Below are 26,274 nucleotides of genomic sequence, written 5' to 3'. Positions count from 1 at the left end.
ATTGAAGTAATTAATAAAGGTCCTAAGAATTTTAGGCAACTATATTATTTACTAGTTTTTCAGAGAGATAGAAAACCTTAACAAATACTGTTTTCCTACATCCTAGATGGAGACAGTTATCATTTTTATTCCTTTCTTCCACTACTAACACTGTTCTTGCATTTTGTCAGTCTTCAAGAAAACTTATGTACTCAGACCGACCAGTGTATTAAGGCTACAACCTGCAGAACAACCAGAGCCAGGAATCTGCATTTTTGTCTTCAAAACACTGACATTAAACAGCATTGCCACGGGGATGTGGCTATTAACATATCTTTGCCTAGAATTGGGATTTGAATCCTTCCAAGATCCTTTCTTACCTAACTGCATAGAGAGAAGGTAAAAAACAATTCCAGATGCTGAAGACACAGCATTTGGTAGCAAGTCTTTGGAGGAACAAAAGGGAAAAAGAAACAGCCCTAGTGGGAGCAGTATTGTGCTTCCATCTGTTAAGCAACAAATCCAGGCAGGAGAAGAGCAGGCAGCTGAGAGCTCGGCCTGGAACTCTAAATTAGATTCCCAGTGTTTCCTCTGCTTGCCCGTCCAGAAGAACTACCTGGGCTGGCTGTAAATACCGAAGTCCCTTTTCTGAAGATTCTCATTCAAAGGGTTTGAAGTTGTGCCCAGAAACAGGTATTTTGAAGAAGTTCCCCAACAGACCTTATGATCAGTAGGGTTAGGAAACACTGAGGTCTACATTCCTGCTACTCAGAATGTGGTTCCAAGGCTGGCGGCAGCAGCAGCAGTTGCGAGTATGTTAGAAGCCGATTCTTGACCAGGTTCTGATTCAGTTGGTCTGAAGTGGAATCTGAGATGCTGCGTTTCCAGCAAGCACCCAGGAAATGCTGCTGTTTCTGGTAAATGCACTCAACTGTGAGTGGCCAGGATGCTGTTGAATTTAGGCAGGAAGAGGAGGTATCAAAGATGAGTCATCATTAAATCCTGCTCTGCGAGTGATGTCAAAGCTGTAACAGGTCATTAGAGATGGGGTAGAGGTCAATGGAGATGGGAGCTATGGAATGATAGAATTCTTTATATTAATAACCAGAATGTCCAGAATTCCAGGTTTCTGCAAAGCATTTCAAATGAAGAGCTGGAAAACGTCCCTGAGGGAAGGGAGGACTGTTCTCTGCTGTTACAGAACTCTTGCACTGGCTGTCCCCAGTTTACCAGCTCTGTGATCAGCTTTGTTGTTTTTCTTTTTCTTTTTTTTCTTTTTTGTTGAGACTGAGTCTTGCTCTGTCACCAGACTGGAGTGCAGTGGTGGCATGATCTCAGCTCACTGCAACTTCCGACTCCCTGGTTCATGTGATTCTCCTGCCTCAGCCTCCCACGTAGCTGAGATTACAGGCACGTGCCACCATGCCCAGCTAATTTTTGTATTTTTAGTAGAGACGGGGTTTCACCATGTTGGCCAGGATGGTCTCAATCTCCTGACCTTGTGATCTGCCTGCCTCGGCCTCCCAAAGTGCTGGGATTACAGGCGTGAGCCACTGTGCCTGGCCTTATTGTTTTTCAATCAATGATATCCTGAGTGGTTGCTGTTCCTCTGCCAGAAATGCTGAGCAATTCATCCCTAAAGTGGCCCACTGTCCAGAACGAATTAAAGAAGAGAGCTGCATGATTCTATTTATGTATTAACTATAAGTGCTAAAAAAACCCAGCATCATCATTGGTCCTTTAGTGACAGCCATTTGCGTAGTTTCAGCTTTACCAACTCCAGCACACACCATCAACAACTTCTTTTTGATGATGTGAGGCGAAGACAAACATTGCAAGCATTTTTAAGAGGGGGGTCATATCCAAACACAATGTATGATGGGTCCAGGTGTCAGTGAGTATTCAAATGCTGAAGTTGGGAGTCCAAGGCTAGCAGAGATGACATTCTCGTGTTAGTCTCATTGGTTCTGATTGGGTCCAGTAGCCGTCATTGAACCATTTGACATCTCTAGGCAAATGTGATGTGTTAACTGGCTTTCATTCAGGTCACAAATTCTACCCTGGGAGCAGATAGAGTGCACAGAGCTGGCACGGGAGTGATCCCCACAAGGAAGGGGGCTTGATGTACTCCAAAATAACAGATGCCCAGTGCATGCACCCAACAATAACTTTGAGCAATGCAACACTCCTAAAATCAGTATATGGTTGGCTGTAGAAACTAGAGATGCAAGAGCTTAGGGAAGGCTAGGGTTGAAATAATAAAAATGAGTTGCAGTACTTGGAAATCCCTCGGGAAACATCTCAAAGTTCCTGTACTAAAAAGGAATGTCAATTTCTATCAGAAGAGTACCGTATTCTCAGGTTTCTGTAGGCACTCAGGGGAATATATAAATGCTATCTTCATAAGCTGGAGTCATCTAGTTTTCTTCTTCCTTTATGTTTGGATCCATCCTTCCCCAAAGGCCAGAGTACACACTTTGGAAACACAAAATCCTGTTCAAATTTCTCTGGCTCTTTCCCTGTGTACAACTGGGAAAGTGGCTTAACACGGTAAAGCTACGGTTCTGCATTCCAGTGCCTTCCTCCCTCCCAGGTAGGTTGAATACGGCAGTGATGGAAGGGGACATAGTCTATTTTTATCACAGTTACATCCAACAGCTCCTAACACTACACATAGCAGGTGTTCAGAAGAATTCGAGTGAATAATCAAATGAATATATTTTAAAAGTACTTGGCAGGCTGGACTTGGTGGCTCTTGCCTGTAATCCCAGCACTTTGGGAGGTCAAGGCATGTGAATCACCTGAGGTCAGGGGTTCAAGACCAGCCTGGTCAACATGGTGAAACGCCGTCTCCACTAAAAATACGAAAATTAGCTGGGTGCCTGTAATCCCAGGTACTTGGGAGGCTGAGGCAGGAAAATCGCTTGAACCCAGGAGGTGGAGGTTGCAGTGAGCCGAGATCATACCACTGTACTCCAGCCTGGGTGACAGAGCCAGACTCCGTCTCAAAAAAGAAAAAAACTTTAGAACGTATATATGTTTTCTTAGTTACAACTGGTGCTCATGTGTGACTCTGCAACAAACTTTTACTTGGCTGAAATCAGGCCTTCTTTGTGACATCTAAGTGAAAACTATAGAGGAAATTCTGGGAATTCCTGTCTGTGCTTCAGCAACTTGCCTGGATTTCAGAACCACATCTCCCAGCCTCACAACTGCAGAGGCCTCAGAGAGGCTGAGGTTGCTCAGAGTCTTCCTGGCTATTCTGTCTGACTCAGCAGCCGGCTATGAAACAGACTTCCTGCTTCTGAAAAAAAAAAAAGAAAAAAAAAATTCATTTGAAATACTTTTTATGTAATTCCAAGTAAATATTTTAAAAATGTTTTCTCAGCGAGTCAGTTTTGCTTTCACAAAATAAGCCTCAGAGAAACCTAAATGCCACTCAGGCCTCCTGCCCTCTCAAAGTGGGGTGTTTGTGATCCCCCGAGCCATCCCCAGAGGTAGAGTTCATCTATTTGCGCGGCAGGCCTGGTTTACGCCTCATCCAGTTCTGGCTTGTGCGGGGATAGGTAAGGTAAATTTCATGCAGTCTAGCCTTCTTTAAGTTTTCATCTCAGGCTTTGGTTGTGGTTTGGAAACCTCCTGGGGCCAAAGGACATATGTGAAGGCAGGTAGTTTTACAAGCTGAACCTGGAAATGAGTATTTCTGTCTGGAGCTCAGAGTCTAACTCACATAGCTGGGACAACTTTGTGCCATCCCAGGAGTTTTGGGGAATTTCTTGGGACATAATACCAAATTGTTGATGCCAGGCCCTGGGTGGGGCAAATGGTTCTTATACTGAGAAACTGAGATCAGCCAAAGGCTCAGGTCTTGTAGGAAAACCTGATTTATAGGTTTATAAATTGCTTGGAATTGCTTGATTAGGAATTGCTTGATTTATAACAGGTGTCCACAGAGTCTTAGCTTTTACAAATGTGATTCGGCTGGGACAGTGATTAAGTTCAATTTACCTCTCTGTCAGATTCCCCAGACAATCACGCTGGTTCTGTCCATTTATTTGGCTGCCAGTAGTGCCCCCATCTCCTGCTCCAACTGTATGTCAAGGACATAGGTGGCACAGGAGAAAGGTGTGCCTTGAGATGCAGTTGGCACTAACGAGAGCTGGAACACACTGAAGGGCAGGTATTTTGTATTTAATCCATTAACTCATGTTAGGAACCAGTTGTATAGTTTGCATATAATCATTCTCTCCTCTTTAACCCAGCCTATCCCTGCCTCAGCGTTACCTTGATCCAAGCCTTGCTAACTTCATCAGATTCTCCAACAAAAGATGAAGAGGAAAACCGTGAGATGTTGAAATAGGATAGATGCTAGCAGCTGGAATAAAAGTGTGAAAGGCAAAAGTGCAATATGATATGTAAATTGTTTCCATGATCCATAGAGCTAAGGTTTGCTGAGATCTCTCTTTGTGTCAGACACTGTTAATAATTTTTGCATGCATTTCCTGATTTAATTGATCTTTTTTCCTGATTTTACATGATCACAAAATGGAGTTAAAGAAAATTGCCAAATATCCATAAATTATATAAATTAAATAATTGAGATGTTTTCCTTGCTTTTAGCCAAACTGGAAACTATTTGAAAACACACTTGTTCACAAATGAACAAGTGTCCAATTGTTGAATGAATAGATGGAAGGATAAATGAGGGGACTCTTACTTGCAGTTGGTCTAGAAGTTAATAATATTGTCTGTCTTTCCATACTCAAAATCTTAGAGGCCCTAAAGACCAGTCCAATGGTTCTCAAAGTGGTCCCTGGACAAGCAGCATCAACATCCACCTCACCTGACAATTTGTTAGAAATGCAAATGTTCAGGTCTCACCCCAGGTGTGCTGAATCAGAAATTCTTGGGGGTGGGGCCCTGCAGTCTGTTTTAGCAAGCTCTTCAGGTGATACTAGTGCTGGCTGAGGTTTGCTAACCACTGATCTGAACCCATCTCTTCATTTTATAAATAAGGAAATAGACCCAAAGTATTCAAGGTCCACATAGCTTCTCTGTGTCCTAAAGTCTCATCCTCCAGGATAGGTTCTCAAATGCAATTGTTAGAAGAATATTCTGTATGGGCAGTGAAAATTACTAGAAAGGTAATTTTCCAACTTTTACTTTTAATGATTTAGTGTAGCATTGTGTTTTCAACTACCCACTAAGATATTGTTACTTGAACTCTAAGAGCCCAGGTTTCTCATCAGTAATACGGAGACACACACACTGTTTTACTGTTATGTTATAAAAGATAATTAAGCAAACTTCATAACGGAGTGTTGAAAATAAAGTATCACGTAAAATGTAGTTTATCAATTATCTTTCCACAAGCTCACTCTCCAAGCTTTGATTTTTACCTGCCTCTGGATCTCAATCACAGATGATACCTTTTTGTTGTAAAATGTGTGTATCACTTACTGCATAGAACTGTCTTGCATCTATGCTTTGTCTCATTCTCCTAGGCTAATGGTGATGTTTTTAGCAAAGTACTATTTGCATAGTGGGTACAAAAATATTTGACTTAAGTATTGGTATTTTTACAGGTTGGAAAGACTATGCCTATTAATAAAATCTATCAGCCTTTCTGCTAAATAAACCTTCATAGGATGGCCTTTACAAAAATGACAAATGAGGGAATGACACTCTACAACATGACTTATGAGACAAAGTATGAAATGTAGAAAAACTAGAAACATGCAAATTTGTATAGGAATATGATTTTCGATGTGGGCCAAGTTGCATGAATATTAAGTTTTACCTAATTCATATTGAGCTAAGACAAGGCATGGTTGAGAAGGCAGTACTAGCAAATGGAGTGAATTAAATTGATATTGTTTTGGAATTAAGAGTTCCTCTGGCTATCATCCTGTTTGTGTTTTGTCTTGTTTTTTAGCTTAAGTGGGATAATGAGGAAAAGGGTTAAATGCATTGTATGTGGCTAGGGAATATTGAATTATTGAGCTTGGGTTTTAGCAAGAACGAGGTGATTGAGCTATTTATTGAAACCAGTGGAGTCAGGTACTGTTAACAGCCAGCCTCTACAGAAAACTGGACGTCTCTATGGGCAGCCAGGCATTCACTTCCCCCTTTTTTCTTCTTTTATAAAATGTTTCTACCACGTCTGTCTCTTCAGTCTAAGGGATATATATAGTCTTCAAATGTATGGCTTTGGGTTCCTCTTTTTCCTAAAATCATGCTACTAAAACCTAGTTTTGTCATTGTAAGCTTAATATGACAAAGTGTTTGACAACTCTAGATTCTATAGCAACTATTTTCTGATCCTCTGGGAAAAGACAACGTGAATGTTCAGGTGCAGGCTTCACTTTTAATAGCAGGTTGAAAGGTATTTTTAGGTAACAAAACTGGGACCTCCACAATGATCCTGTGTGGAATAGGTATAAAGCAAGAATGTAACTGAGCCTAACCTAAGTAAAGTGCTAGCCCCACTGAAGGGCACTGAGTCTAATCACAGACTGGGTGAGGGTCGGTTGGGGGTGGCTGTGATGCAGATTGGTATCTTTGAGGCTCCGATCTGGGGAGGTGACAGTAGGATCCCTCTGTCAGTCCTCAGGCAGCTGGAAACAACTTTATTCCTGAGCAGTTCACCTGGGATAAGGCAAGACATGGGTCAGCTATCAGGCTCACTGGATGGAGCCTCCACTTCTTTAGTGGATAGCAGATGAGCATACGTGACTCCTGGGTTAGGGCTAGTCCATAGCACTAGAGGTTAGGGCTGAGCCTACTCCCAGCGAGGAATCTGAAGCATAGTTAGGAAAACTGACACCCACAGGAATGGGCAAACAGCCTGGGAATGGGGAAACATGTGATTGTGTTAGAGTGACCAACTCACCTGGTTTGCTCAGGACTTCTCCAGAGTCATCACAGAAAGTTTCATGCTATGGAAAATGTCTCAGTTCTGGCCAAATGGGAGTGGGCTACAAGTGGCCAGGAGGCATAAAAGGCCAAATTCTTTTGTTTTGTTTTGGTTTTGTTTTTGTTTTTTTGAGACGGAGTCTCGCTCTGTCCCCCAGGCTGGAGTGCAGTGGCGTGATCTCGGCTCACTGCAAGCTCAGCCTCCCAGGTTCATGCCATTCTCCTGCCTCAGCCTCCCGAGTAGCTGGGACTAGAGGCGCCTGCCACCACGCCTGGCTAACTTTTTGTATTTTTAGTAGGGACGGGGTTTCACCGTGTTAGCCAGGATGGTCTCGATCTCCTGTCCCCGTGATCTGCCCGTCTCGGCCTCCCAAAGTGCTGGGATTACAGGCATGAGCCACCGCGCCTGGCCAACGGCCTAATTCTTACATATCCTGGCAAATATAGCAGACATAGGACTTTGACAGCGAGAGGAGGTCTAGAGAGTCCTCTGACTAGTGAGGACATGTACAGAGTGAGGTAGGAAGAGCCAACATGCTGGAAGTCCAAATTATCTCCAAATTGTCAGCCTGGGGCAGGAAGGGACTGAGCAGTAATTAGTCTTTAGAGATATTCCAAAATAGAAGTTTGGCTTTGTTAGTCTGATAAATATTAAATGATAGTACTGAGTCCTTCCAAAATAATTAGAGGGTAAAAGAGTATCTGGCTAATGATAGCTGAGACAGCCTAGTCCAAAAAGCAGAATGCTCCATTGCTTCTACTTCTTGTGATTTTTGCATCCATACATGTGCTGTCTAGAGTCAGAGAGCCCTCCTACCCCTTGTTGCAGTTGGTTTCGTTTGACCGGAATGAACAACAATCCTAAAGGCTGGAATTAGATTCACCTGCAGTTTACCCTCAATTTGCAGTCTTTCAGTCATAAAAATGAGAGTTCTTTTCATGTTAACTAGCCTTATTCTTGAGTGTGATTCGTTATTATAGCAAATTTAATTTTGCATGAAAAGCATGATAACTAATTATATAGCATTTGCATACTCAGAACAAATTCCCAAAAATATTTGCATAAATTTCCTGATGTTCCGTTTGACTCTTTAACAACCTCATCATAGTAAATTGCCTTCCTAAATTGATTTAACACATCTGCCTTGTCTAGGAGTGGCTGATTTTTATGAAAAATAGGGATTAGAATAGTTAAATTGCTATCCACTGGTAAGTGAACTGTCTGCGTTGCTATCCCAAATATGTATATTTTAAAAAGGAATTTCTGTCTTAGGTGACTGTCCCAATACAAAAAACTTACCTGAGTCCAGGTGTCTTTTCATATCCCAAATAGTGCATAGTCCACTCATTGAATGGTTTTAGCTGCATAATGCTTTGAGAGGAGATACTTAAAAAAAAAAAAAAAAGTAACATCCCAGGTGCACCTGCATCATATTTATCATGGGTACTTCTCTCGTGCTGATCTTTAAAACGGCACCTACATCATTAAATGCAAACATAGGCTTCACAGCAGGGCAGCTATTGCTGGTTTTGCATTATTTTAATTAAACTTCAGTGTTTCACCTGATGCAAGGTCTGATTGCCCAGCCCTCTACCCTCCAAAATGAGATCTTTTGAAAAGAAACCTTGAATTGTTCATCAATGCTGATAGTAATTCAAATTCACTATAGCGTCAAATGATTTATCTTGAAAATGCAGGAGGTGGAAGGGGGCGGGGAAGGGGTGGCTCACACACCAGGAGTGAATGATCGCAATGATCGGTTAATTTGACTATTGAACAGTCGTTTTTAAGGTGTAGTGTGATCAGAATCACCTGGAAGGCTCCTAAACCCATAAATTATTGGGCTCCTCCACCCCCAGAGTTCAGTGGGCCTGGGGAAAGGCCAGATAATTTGCATTTCTAAATCAGTTTGCAGGTGATGCTAACAATGTTGGTCTGTGTCCACAGTGGGAGAACCGTTGCATTAGATCCTAATAGTTAGGATAATGTGTCTTTGTGAAGTGGGTGTTCAGTGGAGGCTAAGGGTACCATTTGGTCATCCCAGGTAGAACCCAGGGGAGCATACCAGCCGCCATCAGGTGATGGGCAGCGCTGAGTTATTGCATTGCACCGTTGCTCTTCCAAGGATGGACTGGGACAGAGACAGGGGCTCTGGGCACAAGGGCTTTCATATTAAAAGTTGCTATATGTCCCATTTCTCTCCAGATTTTCCAATGAGAAGGTTCAAAGAGTGCCACAGCTATGTTGCATCACATATTTGGTTTGGCCCCTCAGGAGAGAAGAAACTAAACTTTTCTCCTGAATCAGATTCTCCACGGTCAGAACAAAATGGCTTTCCAATTACCTTTCAAACAAGACCGCAGTGCTGTTTACTTCAGGTTGTATCAGCCCTCCAGGTTACCACCTATAAAAGCACTTTTTAATCACAGTATTGGTAATCAATTTATTCCACGAGACATTTGTGGAACTGCTGAGGATAATCTCAAATTCACATATTACAAGCTAGAGTTGAGAACAGAAGAAGCCAAGAAACAGGTTGTATTTAACGTCAGTGTCTTTACTGGAAAAAAGAGAAGTCTTTGCTACTGAGTTGTTTATTTTGGGTGGGGCAGGGGTGGGTATCTTCTACTTCATAAGTCCTTTCTCTGCATCTTCTTAAACCATCCTAAAAATCTTCCCTCAGTGATTGGCAGTTGATTCAGTAGGCGTGATTCTCCTGAAAGCTGTTTATGCTGGTATTAGAGAATGAACTATGGCATAGGCTCAGTCTCTGGAGGTAAAGTTGAAGAGAAAGGGGTGTTGTAGTATCAGGAGTGGCTATTTTCCCACTGTTTCCCCTTTCCACACTCTTTCTTGACAGAGCTTGCTAAGATAGCAAACTAGAAAGAGGAGCTGCACAGTGAAAATATACACAGCCCCCTGAAGGGATTCCTCTGTTTCCAGGAGGCAGAGGCCCTCATTCTTACTCTGCCACCCTTTTGTTTCCAGCTTGGCTTTTTCATGGTCACATGTCAAGATCTAAAATAAGGATTGTCAGCCAGATGGGTCCTGCTTTGCACCTATACCCATTATACGAGTCCTGGTGTTGGCAATGGGCATCACATTGAAATACCAATTAACCAGTCCTCACGAAGCTAAGTGTCTTTCTGTAGAGTTGGCCTCTTTGTGGAAGATGTTGGACAAGTTCAAGTGTTTTCAGCACTAAGTCGGCTACAGCTGGGGAAGGATGCCTGGTTCTCCACATAACATTAGAAGCCCTCTGAGTTGGCAGCGCTGACTGGAGAGCAGGTTCTGTTGAATAGGCCTACAGTGTCTGAGGGGAGGTGCCCATGAATTCCAGCCCTGGTGAGGCCTCCACACCTGCACAGAACCCAACCCCAAAACCCCACCCCAGCCTCAGGGCTCTGCCTCCTTAGATGGAAACTAATCCTCAGTAGAGAACAGCTCTTTATCTTGAGTTCAAACTCTCCTACTAGTTGCTGGAAGGAGGCGGGTGGCCATGGAATACCATACTTAAATATCACACAGACAATTGCCCAAGAGGTGCCTCCCGCTCTTGTGTTCAATCTGAGCTTGCAGTTTTTCCCAGTTCAGTCCTCATCTTCACGGTAATTTCATCCTGGATGTGTTTTGGGTTCTGGTTTTGCAGCTTTTGTTAATCAAATTGAAACTTCTTTCTGACTTCCAGAATTCTTTATGACTTTTGGTTTGCTTTCATGTTCTATATTGGTGATACAGGTTTATTTTTTGTGATATGCATATGCAAAATACTAGGTCTGAGAAGGTCTCTTCAGGCACTCCATCCTTTATTTCCCGAGGCCTGTGGCAGGGAAATAAATGCCTATGGTCTCCTTAGTACATCTCTTCATATGGAGACCACATTTAGGGGTAAGAGGAAAACATGCTGGTCAGACGTAGTGATTCACTTGTTCTGCTGCCTTTTTATTGGAGGAAATGCAACAAGATAGAGCTAGTGTTTCTTTTCACCAAGACAAGTCAAACGGTATTCAACTGCTTAATACGAAAAATAGCCTGCAGCCCATGACAGCCAGGAGAACTCAGATCCGGTCCATTACTTTCGTCTTCACATTTTACCAGGAAAATAGAGACATAAATGTGATCAGATCCTGGGCACCACCCGTCCCCACCAAGAGGCAGTAGAGGCAGTCTTTGAAATACCTCACGCCAGGAAGAATGTTCGTTCCTCCAGGATGATTTATGTTCAGTGCCCGTAAGTGAGAAATGCAGTTTAACAGGCAACACACTGAAATCTGCACATCCACGAATGTTTTCTGGCTTAGAAAATAAAGTCCAAGCAAGGTTTATGTGTTAGTGCATAAATGTATAATCTCCTCACGCTGCAGGAAATAGCCTCTTTCTTGAGGGAAATCTCTTAAAGATAAATATAAAAATGAAACAAAAATTTTAAATAGTTTGACGGTCCTCTTGTGTGGCAAAAGGTGTCTTCCTGGAATAGGCGGCCCAAGTTTTCTTAAAAGAGTTCCTAGATCCAACATGAGGAGCACCATCTGCTCTGTTTCTAAAATGTCTTCATGTTTATCACCTTGTTTCCAGTCTCATTTGAATGTCAAGAGACTCCAAGGCCCTAACTCACTTTGGTAGAACAGGTATTGAAGGTGTTTCAGGGAAAGGTTTGGTGTGTTGATTGCATGGTGGTTGTGGCAGTTAGTTTGTTTTGTTGCGTTAAGTCACTGGAAATAACCAGAAATTCTATTTGGGAGACCATTCTCCAAAAGTGCCCCAAGGAGAACTGGCAACATCTTCCTACAAGTTCTTGTTAAAGTTAGATCTCTGGGTCCCATTTTATTCCCAGACTTACTGAACCTGAATCTCTGGGATAGGACCTGGAATGCACCCTTTTCCCAAGGGCTTCCATAGCCCCATGGCTTCTTGAAGACTGATCTTCAAAAATCACATGATATTTATGATATTTTCTGAAAAAGCTTTGTTCTTACTTGTTCTCCCTACCCTTGGCATAAAATTTTCTTTATTCTTCACCTTTCCCCAACCTCTACCCCAAGTGAAGTATTTGGAATGGCTCTGCCACTGAAACTGTTTTTGTCAGGCCGCTAATGACCTCTATATTGGCCAATTTGCGGGCCTGTCTTACTTGATCACTGATTGTATTTAACACTACCTTCTCCTTAGAACACCTTCTCCTATTCTTCCCTCACTGGCCTCTCCTTCATTTACTTTTTTTGTTTTTTCTCCTCCCAACCTCCAAGTAGTGGGTCCTTTTTTCTTTAGTGTAGTTCCTTCCTCAGGTAATCTCATTCGATGTCATGGCTCCGTGTTTATATCCTTACACACTGGAATCCAAAATTCTTGAGCACTAACGACCTGGTTGACATCTGCTCTTTCATATGTAATGACATAGCAAACTTCACTGCCAAAGGAGAACAATTTAGTCAACACCCCTTGTACAAACTTACCCCTTTCTTAGTTTTCCCTCTGTCAATAAATAGCACATTATCCAACAGCTCAGGCCCAAAACCAAATATTATTTTGATTTTTATTTTATTTCATATCCCACATTCAATCCATCAGGAAGTTCTATTACCTCCATCTTCAAAACAGATTCTGAATCCAGCAACTTAGCATGATTCTCCCGGTGACCGCCCTAGTCAAAGTGACGATGATCTCCTTCCAGTGGCCTCAGCTGGTCTCCTTTCTCCTTGCTCCTGCCCCTGCCCGCTACTCCTTCAGTCAACAGCAGCCTGAAGGATCCTTTCAAGACTTAAATGAGACCATTTGACTCCTCGAATCAAATCCCAGTGCAATTGTTCCCTATGTCACTGAGAACAAAAGGCAAAGTTCCTACAAGGGCTTAAGCAGCTGTGATGACCACCCTCCTCCCCTCACCCCATCTCTGCACTCCAGCCACACTGGCCTCTGTGCTGTTCCTGCAACATGCCGGCACACACTCCTGCCCCCAAAGTCCTTTATACTGGTTTTCTCTGCCTAGAATGAGCCTCCCAGAGTAGCCACCTGGGTTAGTTCCCTCACTTCCTTTAGGTGTTTGCTCAAATGTCTTCAGTGTGGCCTTCCTCCAGCAGTCTATGTTAACGCCACCCCTCTACTTCAGCCCTTCCTTTCCTCTTCTCTGTTTTGTTTTTCCACTTACCTCCACTTATTTTGTCTGTCTCCTTCACAAAAATGTTACCTTCATGCAGGCAGAGACTTGTCTGCACTGTACATGGCTGTATTGCCCAGACCTTGAAGAGTGCCTGAACATAATTAGCCCTTGAAAATATTTGTCGAATAATTGCATCTGGCATTATTTACGTTGGCCTTATTAATCTCTTTAAGAGGACAGTGGGTGGTAATCGGGCTAATCAGTAAACTAATCCTGGTTACCATAATCCAGTGATTTGCAGAGTGGTCCCCAGACCAGCAGCATTAGAATCAACCTGGGAGCTTCTCACAGATGCAAATTTTCAGGCTCCATTGCATGCCCACTGAATCAAACTCTGGGGTCAGGACCCAGTAATCTGTGTTTTAACTAGCCCACCAGGTGACTCAGATGAACAGATGGGAGCCGTAAGTAGCAGCAAACAAATGTGTTCTCCATACTTGATGCCCTAACCCAATTCCAGTGCACTGGTTTCTAGAAATGCCTTGCCACCTATTATTTGCAGGTCTTGTGCTAGGTGCTGGGATTGCAAAGAATTCATAACTTGGCCTGTTCAGAAAAAGCAAGGAGCCTGGCTTCACTGGACTCCCAGGGTAGCTTTGGGGAGTGATGGGAGAGAAAATTAGAACATACCTGGCCAGATTTTGAATGGTATTGATAATCATAGGCTCAGGGGGTCCTGATATACCGTAGTGAGTGAAATGGCGTTCCGTGATCCAGTATTTGGGTAGAAGGAAATGTATGAAAGTACAGTGTACTGATGCAATGGATCATTGGTCAATTCCTGCTGTGTGTGGATGTAATACTGGGATTTAAATTAGTTTTTGAACTTTCCATGGCCAAATTCTTTCATGTAGAGTAGCTGGGGACCCAAGACTTTTCACTCATATAAGGCTCTACCGATGTTTCTCCATCAAGTGAAAAATAGAGGTTGAAATGAAGACTCGGCTAACTATGTCATTTGTATTTTTATGGTGGCTTTTTAAGAATATACACAATCTACTGTCATGCTGACAAATGCTATGTTACTGACTTGCAGAACTTGAGGACAGATTGAATTAGTTTTTATTTCTACCTCAGAAAAAAAAATAAATAAGTGAACTTATTTTTTCCACCTAAATGAATTCCTTCATTTGACCAATATGTTTTTATCTCCCAAGCTGCTATAAGAACGATATTTAAGAAAATGATACAGGCTGCTGAGAAATACAATAGTTACTATTTTGCTTAAAATTAAGTATAACTCTTTGTATCTAAGAAAGAATAAGTATTAGTAAGAGCATCTTTTTCAAATATAATATAACTAAAAGTTGTTTAACTTATGTGTAGATTTATGTCATTACTATTAACAGAGCAGAGTACTGAATGGGAGAATACAACTTAACTTCTGCCCTTACCCTCATTGCACTAGGACAGGGAAATCAAAGTGGAACCAAAGCCAAACTTACACAGATGCCCAATTAGAATGAATCTGAAAGCTCATTGCTTGATTTTGTTTTATGGCTTTGCATCTAGCCAGATTCCCTCCAACACACACTACAAATTGGTGGAGAGGGCTGTGGTGGAGGGGGTCATTCTGTAGCTAGTTTCCAGCTAACCAACATAAAATTCACTCTGAGGGCAGTTAGCTGTGGGAAGGGCATTCTTTAGGGCAGTGAAAAAATGTGCTGAACTGAGCAAAAACAGACTTTTAAAGTCTGTTATTGTCTGACCCTAAGCAAATTACTTAACCATAATCTGAGCATTAGTTTTCTAAATTGAAATGGTGACCATGACTCAAAGATGTTGTGAGGCTTAAATGAGAATGGTTGTCAAAGTGCTTTGGAAAACTATAACATCTACAAACAACATCAATCAATCAAGTAATATAGAGATGACTGCTGCTTTGTATTTCACTGTTTGCCATGTTAACTTTCAAAAGAATTGACCAATTATTTATATTACTTGTTACATAGGCTAAGTGTACAGTAACAAAGAAAGCCCAAAATACAGTGTTTTAAATAAATAGGAATTTATTTCTATCTTATTTAGGTCAAAGGGAGGTAGAAAGACTAGGGTCAGTGGATAGGTGCTCTAAGAACTATCACTTTAGCTATCCTTTGCATGTAGGACTGTCTCTGAGCCCAAGGCGTCACTGTTTCTGGCCAGGGGAAGAGTGCACAATGGGCCGTATCTTGTCTTTAGGCTGGGGATTTCCTGGATATTGCATAAACCATTTCTGCTTACCTCTCTTTGGCTTGAACTCAGGCACTTGTTCACCTCAAGCAGCACAGGAGGCTGGGAAACATAATTTCTAGCTTGGGAGCAGTGTGTCCAGCTAGAACTGGGGAGAGTTGGGAGATTTTTTTTAAAAGGGGAAAAATATATAATAGGGAACAGTTAAGCAGTATCCAACAAATTGAAGTATGTTTTACTCTGAAGATCTGCTAAGCTGTACTCATAGTCTGATCTGCATTAGTCTACTGCCTTGATACCAAATAGCAGGTCATGAGGCTTTTCAATGGTCTCATGTGCTCTCTGAATATATTCTGTCACTGTTAATTCATATTGATGAAATTTTCATATATGACAGAGGTTATAAAGAGATGTTTTCACTCTATGCGGTTTGCTAGTCATCATGCTATCAGTTATCTCTCCATTTGAAAGCAAATTTTGGTTGTGAATTTTACTGTGTTGAAATTTTTGACAGCTCCTATGATTTACATGCCATAGATGAGCAATGTACCTAGATTTTCTTCAGAGTTGCAAGATTAGAAAAACATACTGATTTTGCGAAATTATCGATAGCTTGTCTTTGGAATGTCATTTCTGGCTTGTACCAATAGAATAAAATTATGAGTATACAGTAATTTAGAAAACTGCTAGGATTAAGTATATATATTTGGTGTCTGCTTCCCAGTTTCTGGCACAGAACTCCTAAAACCCTTGTAGATAGGGTACTAGGAGAACCTTTTGTTCTAATATTTGGTCTTTGGCTCCTGGTTTCTGACACAGAGTTCCTAAAACCTTTCTTATTTTCTGAGTGATAACGTCTGACACAGAGCTCTTAAATCCCTTAGAATTTTCCGGGTGATAGGAGCATCTTTTGCTCTATTTAGAAGACTCTTTGTGGGCTTCTGGATAGCCTCAGGATGGGGGCTGGTTGCCAGGGGAACCAACCATGTGATTAAAGGGTTGGAACTTTCAGCCCTACCTACCAAGCTCTGGGTGAGTTGACCACCAATGGCCACTGATGTAATCAGTCATTCCTACATAATGCATCCTCCATAAAACCCAAGAGGACTGGGCTCAAGGGGCTCCCAGATAGCTGAACTCATGGAAGTTCCTGGAGGGCAGTGTGCCAGGAGAGAGCATGGAAGTCCTGAACCCCTTCTCCCATACCTCGTCCTAAGCAGCTCTTCCATCTAGCTGTTTATCTGTATCATTTGCAGTATCATTTACAATAAATGAGTAAACCTAAGTAAAATGCCTCCTTGAGTTCTGTGAACTGCTGTAGCAAATTTATCAAGCATGAGGAGGTTGTGGTGGGAACCCTGATTTATAGCTGGCTGGTCAGAAGTATAGGTGGCAGCCCACTGTGGTACTTGTGATTGGTGTCTGAAGCCAGGAGCAGTCTTGTGGGACTGAGCCCTTACCTTGAGGGATCTGATGCTATCTCCAGGTAGATGGTGTCAGAATTGAGTTAAATTATAAGACACCTAGTTGGTGTCTGCTGGAGAATTGTTTGGTTGATGTATAGGGAAAGATTCCCATTCATCTGGTGTCAGAAGCATCACATTGAGTGGTGCATGAGAGAGGAGAGGGAAAACGAAACAAAAACACTGTTTCTGCTGTCTTGTCATGATTGCCTAATGTTTCGATGATCATCAAAACCTTTTCAAGTAAAAGTTTTGGAAGACCGAGACAACTTATAGACTAATCTCAGATTCTCTTATGAGCCTGGTTACATCCAGCCAATTAATTCACTCTTTCACTTACTCAACACACTCTTGAGTGCTTGAGATGTTCCAAGGGCTATGGTAGGTGCTGGAGGATACAGAAATGAAGGATGACATACTTGAAAGAGTGTGTGGCACATCCAAAGGGACCTGTTTGGGAAATAGCCATACTCACAGGATTGGACCTCCAGAGTGTGATTGAGCAGCGTGGGCCATGCTGAACCTCCGAGTGATGGAATACGGGGAGACACTTTCAGAGAATACCAGGGAGGAAGAGTATGATTTTAAAATGTGAAGTTCTGCAGGTACTGGTCATAAGATAAGGACCAAGCAAAATCCTGGGATTCCACCTTGTGGAGGCCATCAGTGGCTCTAATGGGAAAGCTCCACTAGAAGGTCTGCCTTAGATAGAAGCAAGGTTGCAGCTGTTTGAGGAGGGAATGGGAAAGAGGAATTCAAGACGGCTGATGCTAAGATGGCAACAGGAGGATGGATCTGTTCAAGCCGGGACTCCTGAATTGATTTGCTCATGGTGTTTAACATTTTAAAAAGTCTCTTTGGAAGCATTTATACTGGTACAGATGCCAGTTAATTATGAGACACCTTTGTATTTATTACCTTGTCTGTATAATTCCCAAAGTGGGTATTTTATTTGAGTTTTTTACATTCACCATGCAGATATACCTTTTTATTAAGAGATGCCCCCCCCAACCTTAAAAATTACTTTGTTGTGGTAGTTAGTCATTTCCTAATTGCAGACAGTTCTGTTGATTTGAACAGCTGGCCGCCTCGCCGGTGCTGCTTTGCCCAAAGGTGAATTGGGGATTCTATGTTACTAGTCACAAAATTGCTGGCAGGATTTCACAAGCTCTGCCATAAGTTATGCTGATTATAATGCGAAGATTATTTGGAGGGATTTTTGGATCTCTGCAAGCTTTGATATACGATTTTATTTTAAACTCCACTTAAGATGAATGATACTTAAGATCCTCACATCATTAGAATTCATTTATAATGGGCCTCTCTCAGAACTGACCTACTTCAGACAATAGGAGATTCGCATTAAATGGGCTTATGCTACAAAGACATGCAATGTTCAGTATATCTATAAACCTCTAATCACTTTAAATGTTTCATACTAATTGCCCTGAAACATGTGCATTAAAAGAAGTGAAAGGCAAACTTCCTGAAATATATCTCTAAAATGATTCTAATTTGCATAAGTTTGAGCCAAGGAACAGATGTCTTTTTAATGCTGTACCTTTGTGAAATTTTTCAAACATAAAATATGACTTGGTGTAACTTGGTACCCCCCGCCTTCAGCCCCCTTAATCCTAACTTTGGTGAAATGCTTTTATCAGACCACTAACGAGGGCAAGTGGAAAGGGGGGTTCATTGTTTCAAACACGAGCCTAGCTTTAGAATAATATAAAGGAAATGGTTTCCTTGTGGCATTTCAGATCAAGCCTTCTAAAATTTATAATCAAATCTTCATGGACATTATTTTCTGGGACGGTATTTTTCTATGTAATATCCATTACTTTAAATGTTTGTAATGAGCATATAGTTTTTTAAAACTACAGACAAAGAAAAAATATAGAGAAGAAAATTAAATTAGCCCATAATATTACCATTTACTGTAGGATATTAATCTTTCATATACATTTTCTAAATTGTGATGAGAGGGATTATGTAGTTTTTTATCCTGCTTTCACTTAGCATTACACTGTTTTCTAGTTTATTACATATTCTTTACAAAGTTTAAGAATTGTATTTCTTTGAATGAAAAAAGCATGCTTTATTTTAATTATTCCTATAGTTTTGGAAAATAAGACATACCCAGTCTTTCCATATTGTCACAAATAATATTTCGATAAATATCATTTGCTTTAATCTGATTATTTCCTCAGGCTGATTTCTAGACAGGGAGTTTCTAGATCAAAAGGGCACGGATGTCTTAAAATCACATGTATCACCAAATTGCTTTCCCCAATTGTACCTACACAGGAAAAACACACTGTTATACTTAAGCATTTTTTATTATCAAGTCAAAAATAGAACAATAATTTCTTCCCCTGTATTCAAAGTGATTTATGCACCCTTCTATCAATAGTTCCCTCTTTCTTTCCCTCTTGTCCTCCTTCTGCCCATCACAAAAATAGATAATGTATATTCTACTTTTTCTTTCTGGGATTTTATGTTATTTTATAATTACCTTTTTAAACATCTGTTTGACTGGATTAACCTCTTTTGAAGGCTCTTTTTATATTGTGAATTCCTATTTTTTATTCTTTGCTCAGGTATTACATATGTGCATATATACTTATACATGCATGTGTACATATACTTAGCTGGCACACAGACACCTTTTGGTTATACACATGTGTATCTTTAAGTTTTTCATTAAAAGATGTAGGTCCTGTATTTTATGAATTCATGAATGCCTGAGAATGTCTTTCTGTTGCTTTGTTACATAGGAGCTACTTAATTGGGAATAATATTTATGGTTTGTCTATAAACTAATTTCAATGGGCATTTGGGGTGGCTGTAAGCTGTGGAGCTAATGTGGTTTTGCTCCTTGTTGGGCTATAAGCATTCGAACAAGCCCCCCATTTTTGCCTTCACTATTTTTATTCAACTCTTGTGCCAATAGACGTGTGGATTGTTTTCCATTAACTCTACCTGGAAAGTGATGAATCCTTTCGCTGTGCATAATCACGTCCTTATTTTTTCCCCTGTGCTGAAATATTTCTTTATCCCTTTGTTTGTTGTTTGCATTTCAAATCTTATCAAGTACTCAAATGCTCTCATTATTTGGCAAACCAATATTTTCTGGCCTGTTTATCAATCATGTCTGCATTCATTTTCATCCTTATCCTTTATTTCTTAATTTACTTACAGGTTAAGTTTATCCTCCTCAGGACTGTATGTATGTTTTCATTGTCAATTCTACTATTTATTGTATCTAAGGTAGGTTTTGTAATTCTAAGAGAAACCAGTAGAATAGGATATTCATCAAGTTAGTAGTAACAATAGTTTAATAATGTCTTTGTGCTGAATGAGGTAGGAAGTTGCATGCTGAACAAAGCAAGGCTTGGGAAATAGACATTTTTCATAGATAATGTGTTAGGAATAGTGAACGCTGACATCAAGGAAGATGTGGATATGGTTGTTTATTTTTTCTCCCTAGATTACATCATGCTTACTCTTCACTAACTGAATGATACATATACTAATTGACTTATACTGTAGAAATAGGAGAAGAGGAATATGTAAGTACCTGGCCTGGGTTGGGGAATTTGATTGTTTCCCAAATGAGATATTGAGAAATAGACTTTCACCTGTATGAACAATTCAGCGCCAATACACCAAAATCTGTTGCCTGTTGTCTCTGAAGCACCATTTCATGGTCAGGAGAGTCACCTTATAATAAAAATCACAGGACAGCAATAAATAGGTTTCCATTCGGTGAGTACAGTCTATGTTGCCTTGAAATTCTTAGCTCACTGAGCCCCGTCTTTATTTTATGTCATTTTATTATCTTGGCCGCTCACCCTATTATCTTGTAAAATCTAATTCTGCTGTCTTTTCATCTCAACATTAAAAAAAAAATCTTCCTTCACATGTGTCAGAGAGACCACATCTTTCTGGATACTAGTGAACATGTGAAGGCTCTTTCTAAAATGCTTTCATATCTTTCTTATGTAAGTAACTTTCAGAGTCACACCCTCTTTTATGATTAAGGATCATGTTCTCTCTCTTTTCCTACAGTACTTGTACATGGGTTCCATGGTGCATTTTTTCAGTTTACTCTGAAAAAAAATCTGTCTGGACCTTTTCTTTCTGCCTTTGCAGGCATGCTGGGATACTGGAGTCTCTGTACAATAACCTCCTCGGCGTACTTGCTCCAAAAGCTGTTGCAGCCACTATGCCTACAGCATTTGACTTATGGTGACCATAGTTTTCTCTTAACTACTGCCAGCCCCAGTGCTACCACCCTCCATTGTTTTCTTGGAGTTAATCTCCAAAGGGATCCACAGAATTCCCCCTAGGAGTAATTCTAGTTTATAATCTTGTGATAGTGTTTTCACATTAGGTAACTAACTTTTCCAGTTCAGGGTCCAGAAATGATACAGGTATGAAGGTACTTCCTAAGTTCTTTCAGGTTGAGCAAAAACAGTTTCACTTAACAAAAAATATATGTAAGACGCATGTCTCTTTTCCCAATCCATTTGTGTTAGCCTTATATTGAGGCAATACCTTAATACATAAGTAAAATATATTGAATGTTGGAAGTAAGAGTGCCATAGAAAAAATATAGCTGAAAAGAGGGATAAATAATCGATAATCTTAGTTTCCCATTTTTAAGTGGTTTAAGATTTGTCATCATAGTTGTTTATATGGAAAATAGGATAAAGCTAGTTTAAATGGAAGCAGCTAGTATTTTTATTTGAAATAACTTTGAAATCACAAGCCAGTGACAACTACATTCAATGATTAGAGATCAGTATTATCAATCTCTGCCTAAATGCCTATTCTAATATTTAGTGTGTATAACCTAAGAACTGTACACTTAAAAGTCTTGAAGTTTGGCAAGAGAAGAGAAAATGAAAAATGGCTTCACCTTGTAAAGTGATCTTCCTTTTGAAAAGAGGTATATAATACTCTGAAAAAGGCCATGCTTGCTATTTGGCAGCCATGATGGATGTATGTACTTAAACTTCTTGTTTAACACTTACAATGCCTCCATAAATGAAGCATTATTTATGCCTCTGACAAAGATGAAGAAACTAAGGCTTAGACAGATTTAATAATGTGACCAGGGAACATAGCTAGTAAGTATCAAAACCAGGATTTGAACCTAAGTCTCTTTGACACTGAAGTCTTATTTGTCATCACTACACCTTTCCGCTTCAACCTCTGACTTGAGATAATCAGAATGAACAAAATGACAAGTCCAAGCTGCTTTCTAAGGCTTGTACCTGATTTGGTCCTGCCTACCTCTCCAACTTCATTTGAGACCCAGTATCCCTGAGTCCCTGCTCCCAGCACCCACTGGCTTCCTTCTGTTCCTCCAACAGCACATTTCAGGACCTTTGCATATGGTGTTTTTGCTGCCTGCAGTGTCTGGCTCCCTTTTCTCTATATGGTTTCCTTCTCTTCCAAGTCTTAGCTCAAATATCACTTGGTTGGAGTCTTCTTCCGGAGTCTTCACGTGACATAGCTGCTCCTCCCAGTCTTTCCTATTACCTGTTTACTTCATAGCATGTAGCCAATATGAAACCAATCTGTTCATGTATTTAGTATGCCCCTTTGACAGACTGTAAGCTCCTTGAGGTCAGTGGCTTTCCCCCTCTTGGTGATTACCATATCTGCAGCACTTAGAACAGCTCGTGGCATCTAACAGATGTTTAAAAATAGTTGTTAAATGAAGAAAGAATGAATAACTTTAAGATCTGTACATTTATTTCTACTTGGGAACAATGTATTTAGTTTTTCTTGGCTGAACATATTTGAGAATTCATGTATTTGATAGTGTCAAGTGTTCTAAATCATGGTTTAGCCTTGGTCAGGACACTTAAAAGCATAACCACGTATGCTGCAACTTCCTTCAGTAGCACAGATTTCTGCTTTGTTTTTAACAATCTCAGTGGTCTTGTTTAAATAACTATTCAGTAGTCACCTGAAAATAAGTGTTTATTCAATAAGCATAAAACTTCTTAGCTAATTATCTATAACAGAATTACAGTATCTTAGAATCATAACAGATTTAACTAGACAAGGACTTAGTATACCCTCTAGTCTAGGGAACATTTTGGAAAGGTAAAAAGGCTTTTCAAGGCCACATGGGTAGATCCAGGATCAAAAGAAATCAGGACTGGTCCCTTTCCATTATATGGGGTCAACGCCCATCTTTCTCCCAGCCCCTCACCTTATTGTGGTGAATATTTCTATAAGAGCAGTACATCATGTATAGCGTTTCATAAGAAACCTACATTTCTGAAAGGAAAATATCACTGTTAATCAAAGTTCCCAGTTTATTTCAAATCTATAGAAATGGAACAGTAGCTTTCATGGGTGCCTTAACATCGAAATCATTGCATACTATTCCATCAAAGGCTGCTATAATGTAGAAGCAGAGGCCTGCAGGGTAGACTTCAAAACAGAAAGGGAATAAAATACCAGATTTAGAGCAAAACAATATAAAATGATTTGTATAGGTCGTATTTTCTCCAGGTTAGCAAAGGAAACACCATTGCATATGAGCCTCGTATGCAGAAATCACAAATTAAATCCATTGTAATAATCTATGGATTTTTCTGCTTACTTCTCACATGACACATGAATTCTTTATTCTTTTTTTTCAGATAAGTTTCAGGAAAATAGTTTGATTTAGAGAAATAAATTTACATATACATTTCTATAGAGCAGAACACACCATACTTTTCATGTCTTTTTAGAAGCCAAAGATTTATGTTTAAGAATTAAAAAAAAATCACATATACTGTTTTGTGTGTATATATGGAGCTGAAGAAAAATGGACATGTCCATTAGTGTATACAAGTACCCAGTGAATATGGGTATATATTGTATTTATATAAAATATTCTATACAGTTTAAAAACATTACTTTTGCTGGAACATGACTGTCATAAGACCAGTAAAATCAAGAACTGTTTTGTCTATTTTTTTTTTTCTATGATGGGCAGAAACATTTGTATACAGTAGAACACAGACCCCAGTTTAGATGACTATGAAATTTAGGCCTTTTTTTCTGTGAGTAAGAGGATCGTAATGCTGACTCAGTGTAACGACCGTTCTCTTCTGTGATTTGTTTACAAAACTATCATGGATATGAGAAAAATAGTATTTACATATGATTGTAAGTCACAGAAGCAGAGAATCCTAGAACCGGAAGGGAAATAGGGATAATCTTTCGAAAATACTCCTTGTAGAGATAAGGACAGAGTCTCAGGATGGTGGGGACTGTGGTAGCGAGCTTTCATCTGTCTTTGTCTGCTTGTGCAGGAATACATGGACTCCAATAAATACATTGAGCATCTGCTGAGTCAACTCGAAGAGCAACACAGGAGTCTCTGGAGGTGAGTTTAATTCATGTTCTTATTTGTTTGTTCATGCAGCATCCTTTAGAGCTTTGTTGATCTAAAATGTTTCAGTTAGACTACAGACTATATGTTAAGTTCTTGTCTCGCTAAAAACTGTTAGATTCTAAGAAACTGTTGTCCTGGAATGGCAAAGCTGTAATGTGGAAGCTAGAACCCAAATTCCTTGATCCTTGCTTACTTCAAGATTTATTTAAGTTTTTCTCTAGTTAAAAAGTAGAACATTGCTGCTTCAAAGTCCAGCTTCTCTTCATATTAAAGGGGAATATTTTAATAATGCTGTTGTACAGCTACCCAATATTTAGTTTTTATTCTACATAGAGGGTTCTGACACTAGGTAAGGAAAATGTCTGAGAAGGTTTCTGCATGCATATTAGAAATGGTAGATTAATATCACAGAAGTCATATTGCCAAGTTATTCATTCCCTGGGGCCTCTTAGGAATTGAGATTGGCAAAGATGGTTGTAATATTATTATTTAGCTTTTTAGGACACGTGCCGTTATGTCTTTTATAGGTGCTGCTATAGAACTTGAATTTCCTTTTTGAAGTTCCTATAGCTCTTACTTACTTTTTGAAATAAGTTTGCTGGTACTTAAATACATGATGCCTCACATTGTACCAAAATTGTTTTATTAAGTACATTTGTCTCACCAACCCTCAGTAAGCCCCTAAAGTCATTAATTAATTAATTAATTAATTAATTATTGAGACAGAGTTTTGCTCTTGTTGCCCAGGCTGGAGTGCAATGGCAGGATCTTGGCTTACCACAGCCTCCACCTCCCGGGTTTAAGCAGTTCTCCTACCTCAGTCTCCCATGTAGCTGGGATTACAGGTGCCCGCCACCATGCCCAGCTAATTTTTCTTATATTTTTAGTAGAGATGGCGTTTCACCATGTTGGCCAGGCTGGTCTTGAACTCTTGACCTCAGGTGATCCACCCGCCTCGGCCTCCCAAAGTGCTGAGATTACAAGTGTGAGCCACCGGGCCCAGTCCCTTTATTTCTTTTCATCTCCTTGCAGCATGGGGAGAGTGCTCTCTCTGTACACAGACATGGCAGGTAAATATTTACTAACTCTCTTGTTTTCTTGCTAGACCTCATCCAAATCCATCACCATGGGGCTCCTTGCCAGGCCGGGTTGCCTCTTCTTGTTGCACCATTGTAAAATTTCTAATAACCTCGAAATGTATCTTCTTTCAGGAGGTCTAGGTCTTGGGTAAAGTACTATATAGTTTAATATGTTATATTCTTACATTCGTTTTTCTACTGGAAGACAGACCTCTGATTATAGTAACAGAGAATATTCTATTTCTATCCCTAGAAAAACTGCTGGTAGGATACAACAAAAATTCAGTGAAGTCTGTTTGACACTAATGGACACACCAGTTAATTTTATGTAATTGATGCAATATTTGCTACATTTGTTTTTGAGAACTATACCCTGATTCTGATAGTTTTCTTTTGCGAGCCAATGTATTAATTAAATCAACAACAATGTATGTATGGTTGTGTCCTTTTAATTATATCTTCTATAGATCTCTTGGAAAGTATATTTTTAAAACTGTATAACTGGTATAATGTTTTATTTCAACTATTTATATAGAATATTTTATTTTTCCCATCTTCCTAAAGAAAAATTTACAGAAAAATAATGAATGCCATCTGATGAAAGAAATTTAGAGTTTAATTTGGTTAGTAAGTGTATCTTACATGCATTATTATAGATGAATAATGGTTTCATGGGCTCTTTGAACCAAAATAACCTGCATGGAAAGGGCTATTTTTCTTACTTTCTTGAGGTAGGTAATAAAAACCTAGGTCTTCTCAGATATGATTAAATTAAAATTCCATTTCAGGCATGGAGTTAACATAAAGTGAGAGCTTAGAATTTTGTGTATAGTTACTTCCATTTTCCTTCAGAAATGGAATTATTACTACTGAGGAAGCAAAGCCTTATATATAGTGTCAGAGGATCTAATAAAAATGCTCCATTTAAATAACAATAGAAGGTAATAATGACACTTGGATAGTCAGAATAATTCCAGTGAAAAGATGGAAATGGGTGGTATTGGAAGAAAATGAACCCCAATAATAGCAGATTTATATACTATTTATTGAATCATGAAATTACTTTTGATTATATTTTTGCCAACAGATCCTGACTT

At 39.9% G+C, this 26,274-nt stretch overlaps 1 protein-coding gene across 3 annotated transcripts in view; it reads left to right on the top strand.

The window, feature by feature from the left end:
• Positions 1-26,274, top strand: part of NCKAP5 (NCK associated protein 5) — a 983,044-nt gene that overhangs the window by 326,724 nt on the left and 630,046 nt on the right. For all 3 annotated transcript variants that reach the window (XM_077956875.1, XM_028830652.2, XM_077956874.1), the window contains one exon: positions 24,016-24,089. In XM_077956875.1, the coding sequence (XP_077813001.1) occupies positions 24,016-24,089 (74 nt within the window). The remainder of the gene's footprint in view (positions 1-24,015; positions 24,090-26,274) is intronic.

Source organism: Macaca mulatta, chromosome 12 (assembly GCF_049350105.2).
Source record: "Macaca mulatta isolate MMU2019108-1 chromosome 12, T2T-MMU8v2.0, whole genome shotgun sequence".
In the NCBI taxonomy this organism is placed as follows: domain Eukaryota; kingdom Metazoa; phylum Chordata; class Mammalia; order Primates; family Cercopithecidae; genus Macaca; species Macaca mulatta.
This window is presented reverse-complemented; position numbering and strand designations above follow the sequence as displayed.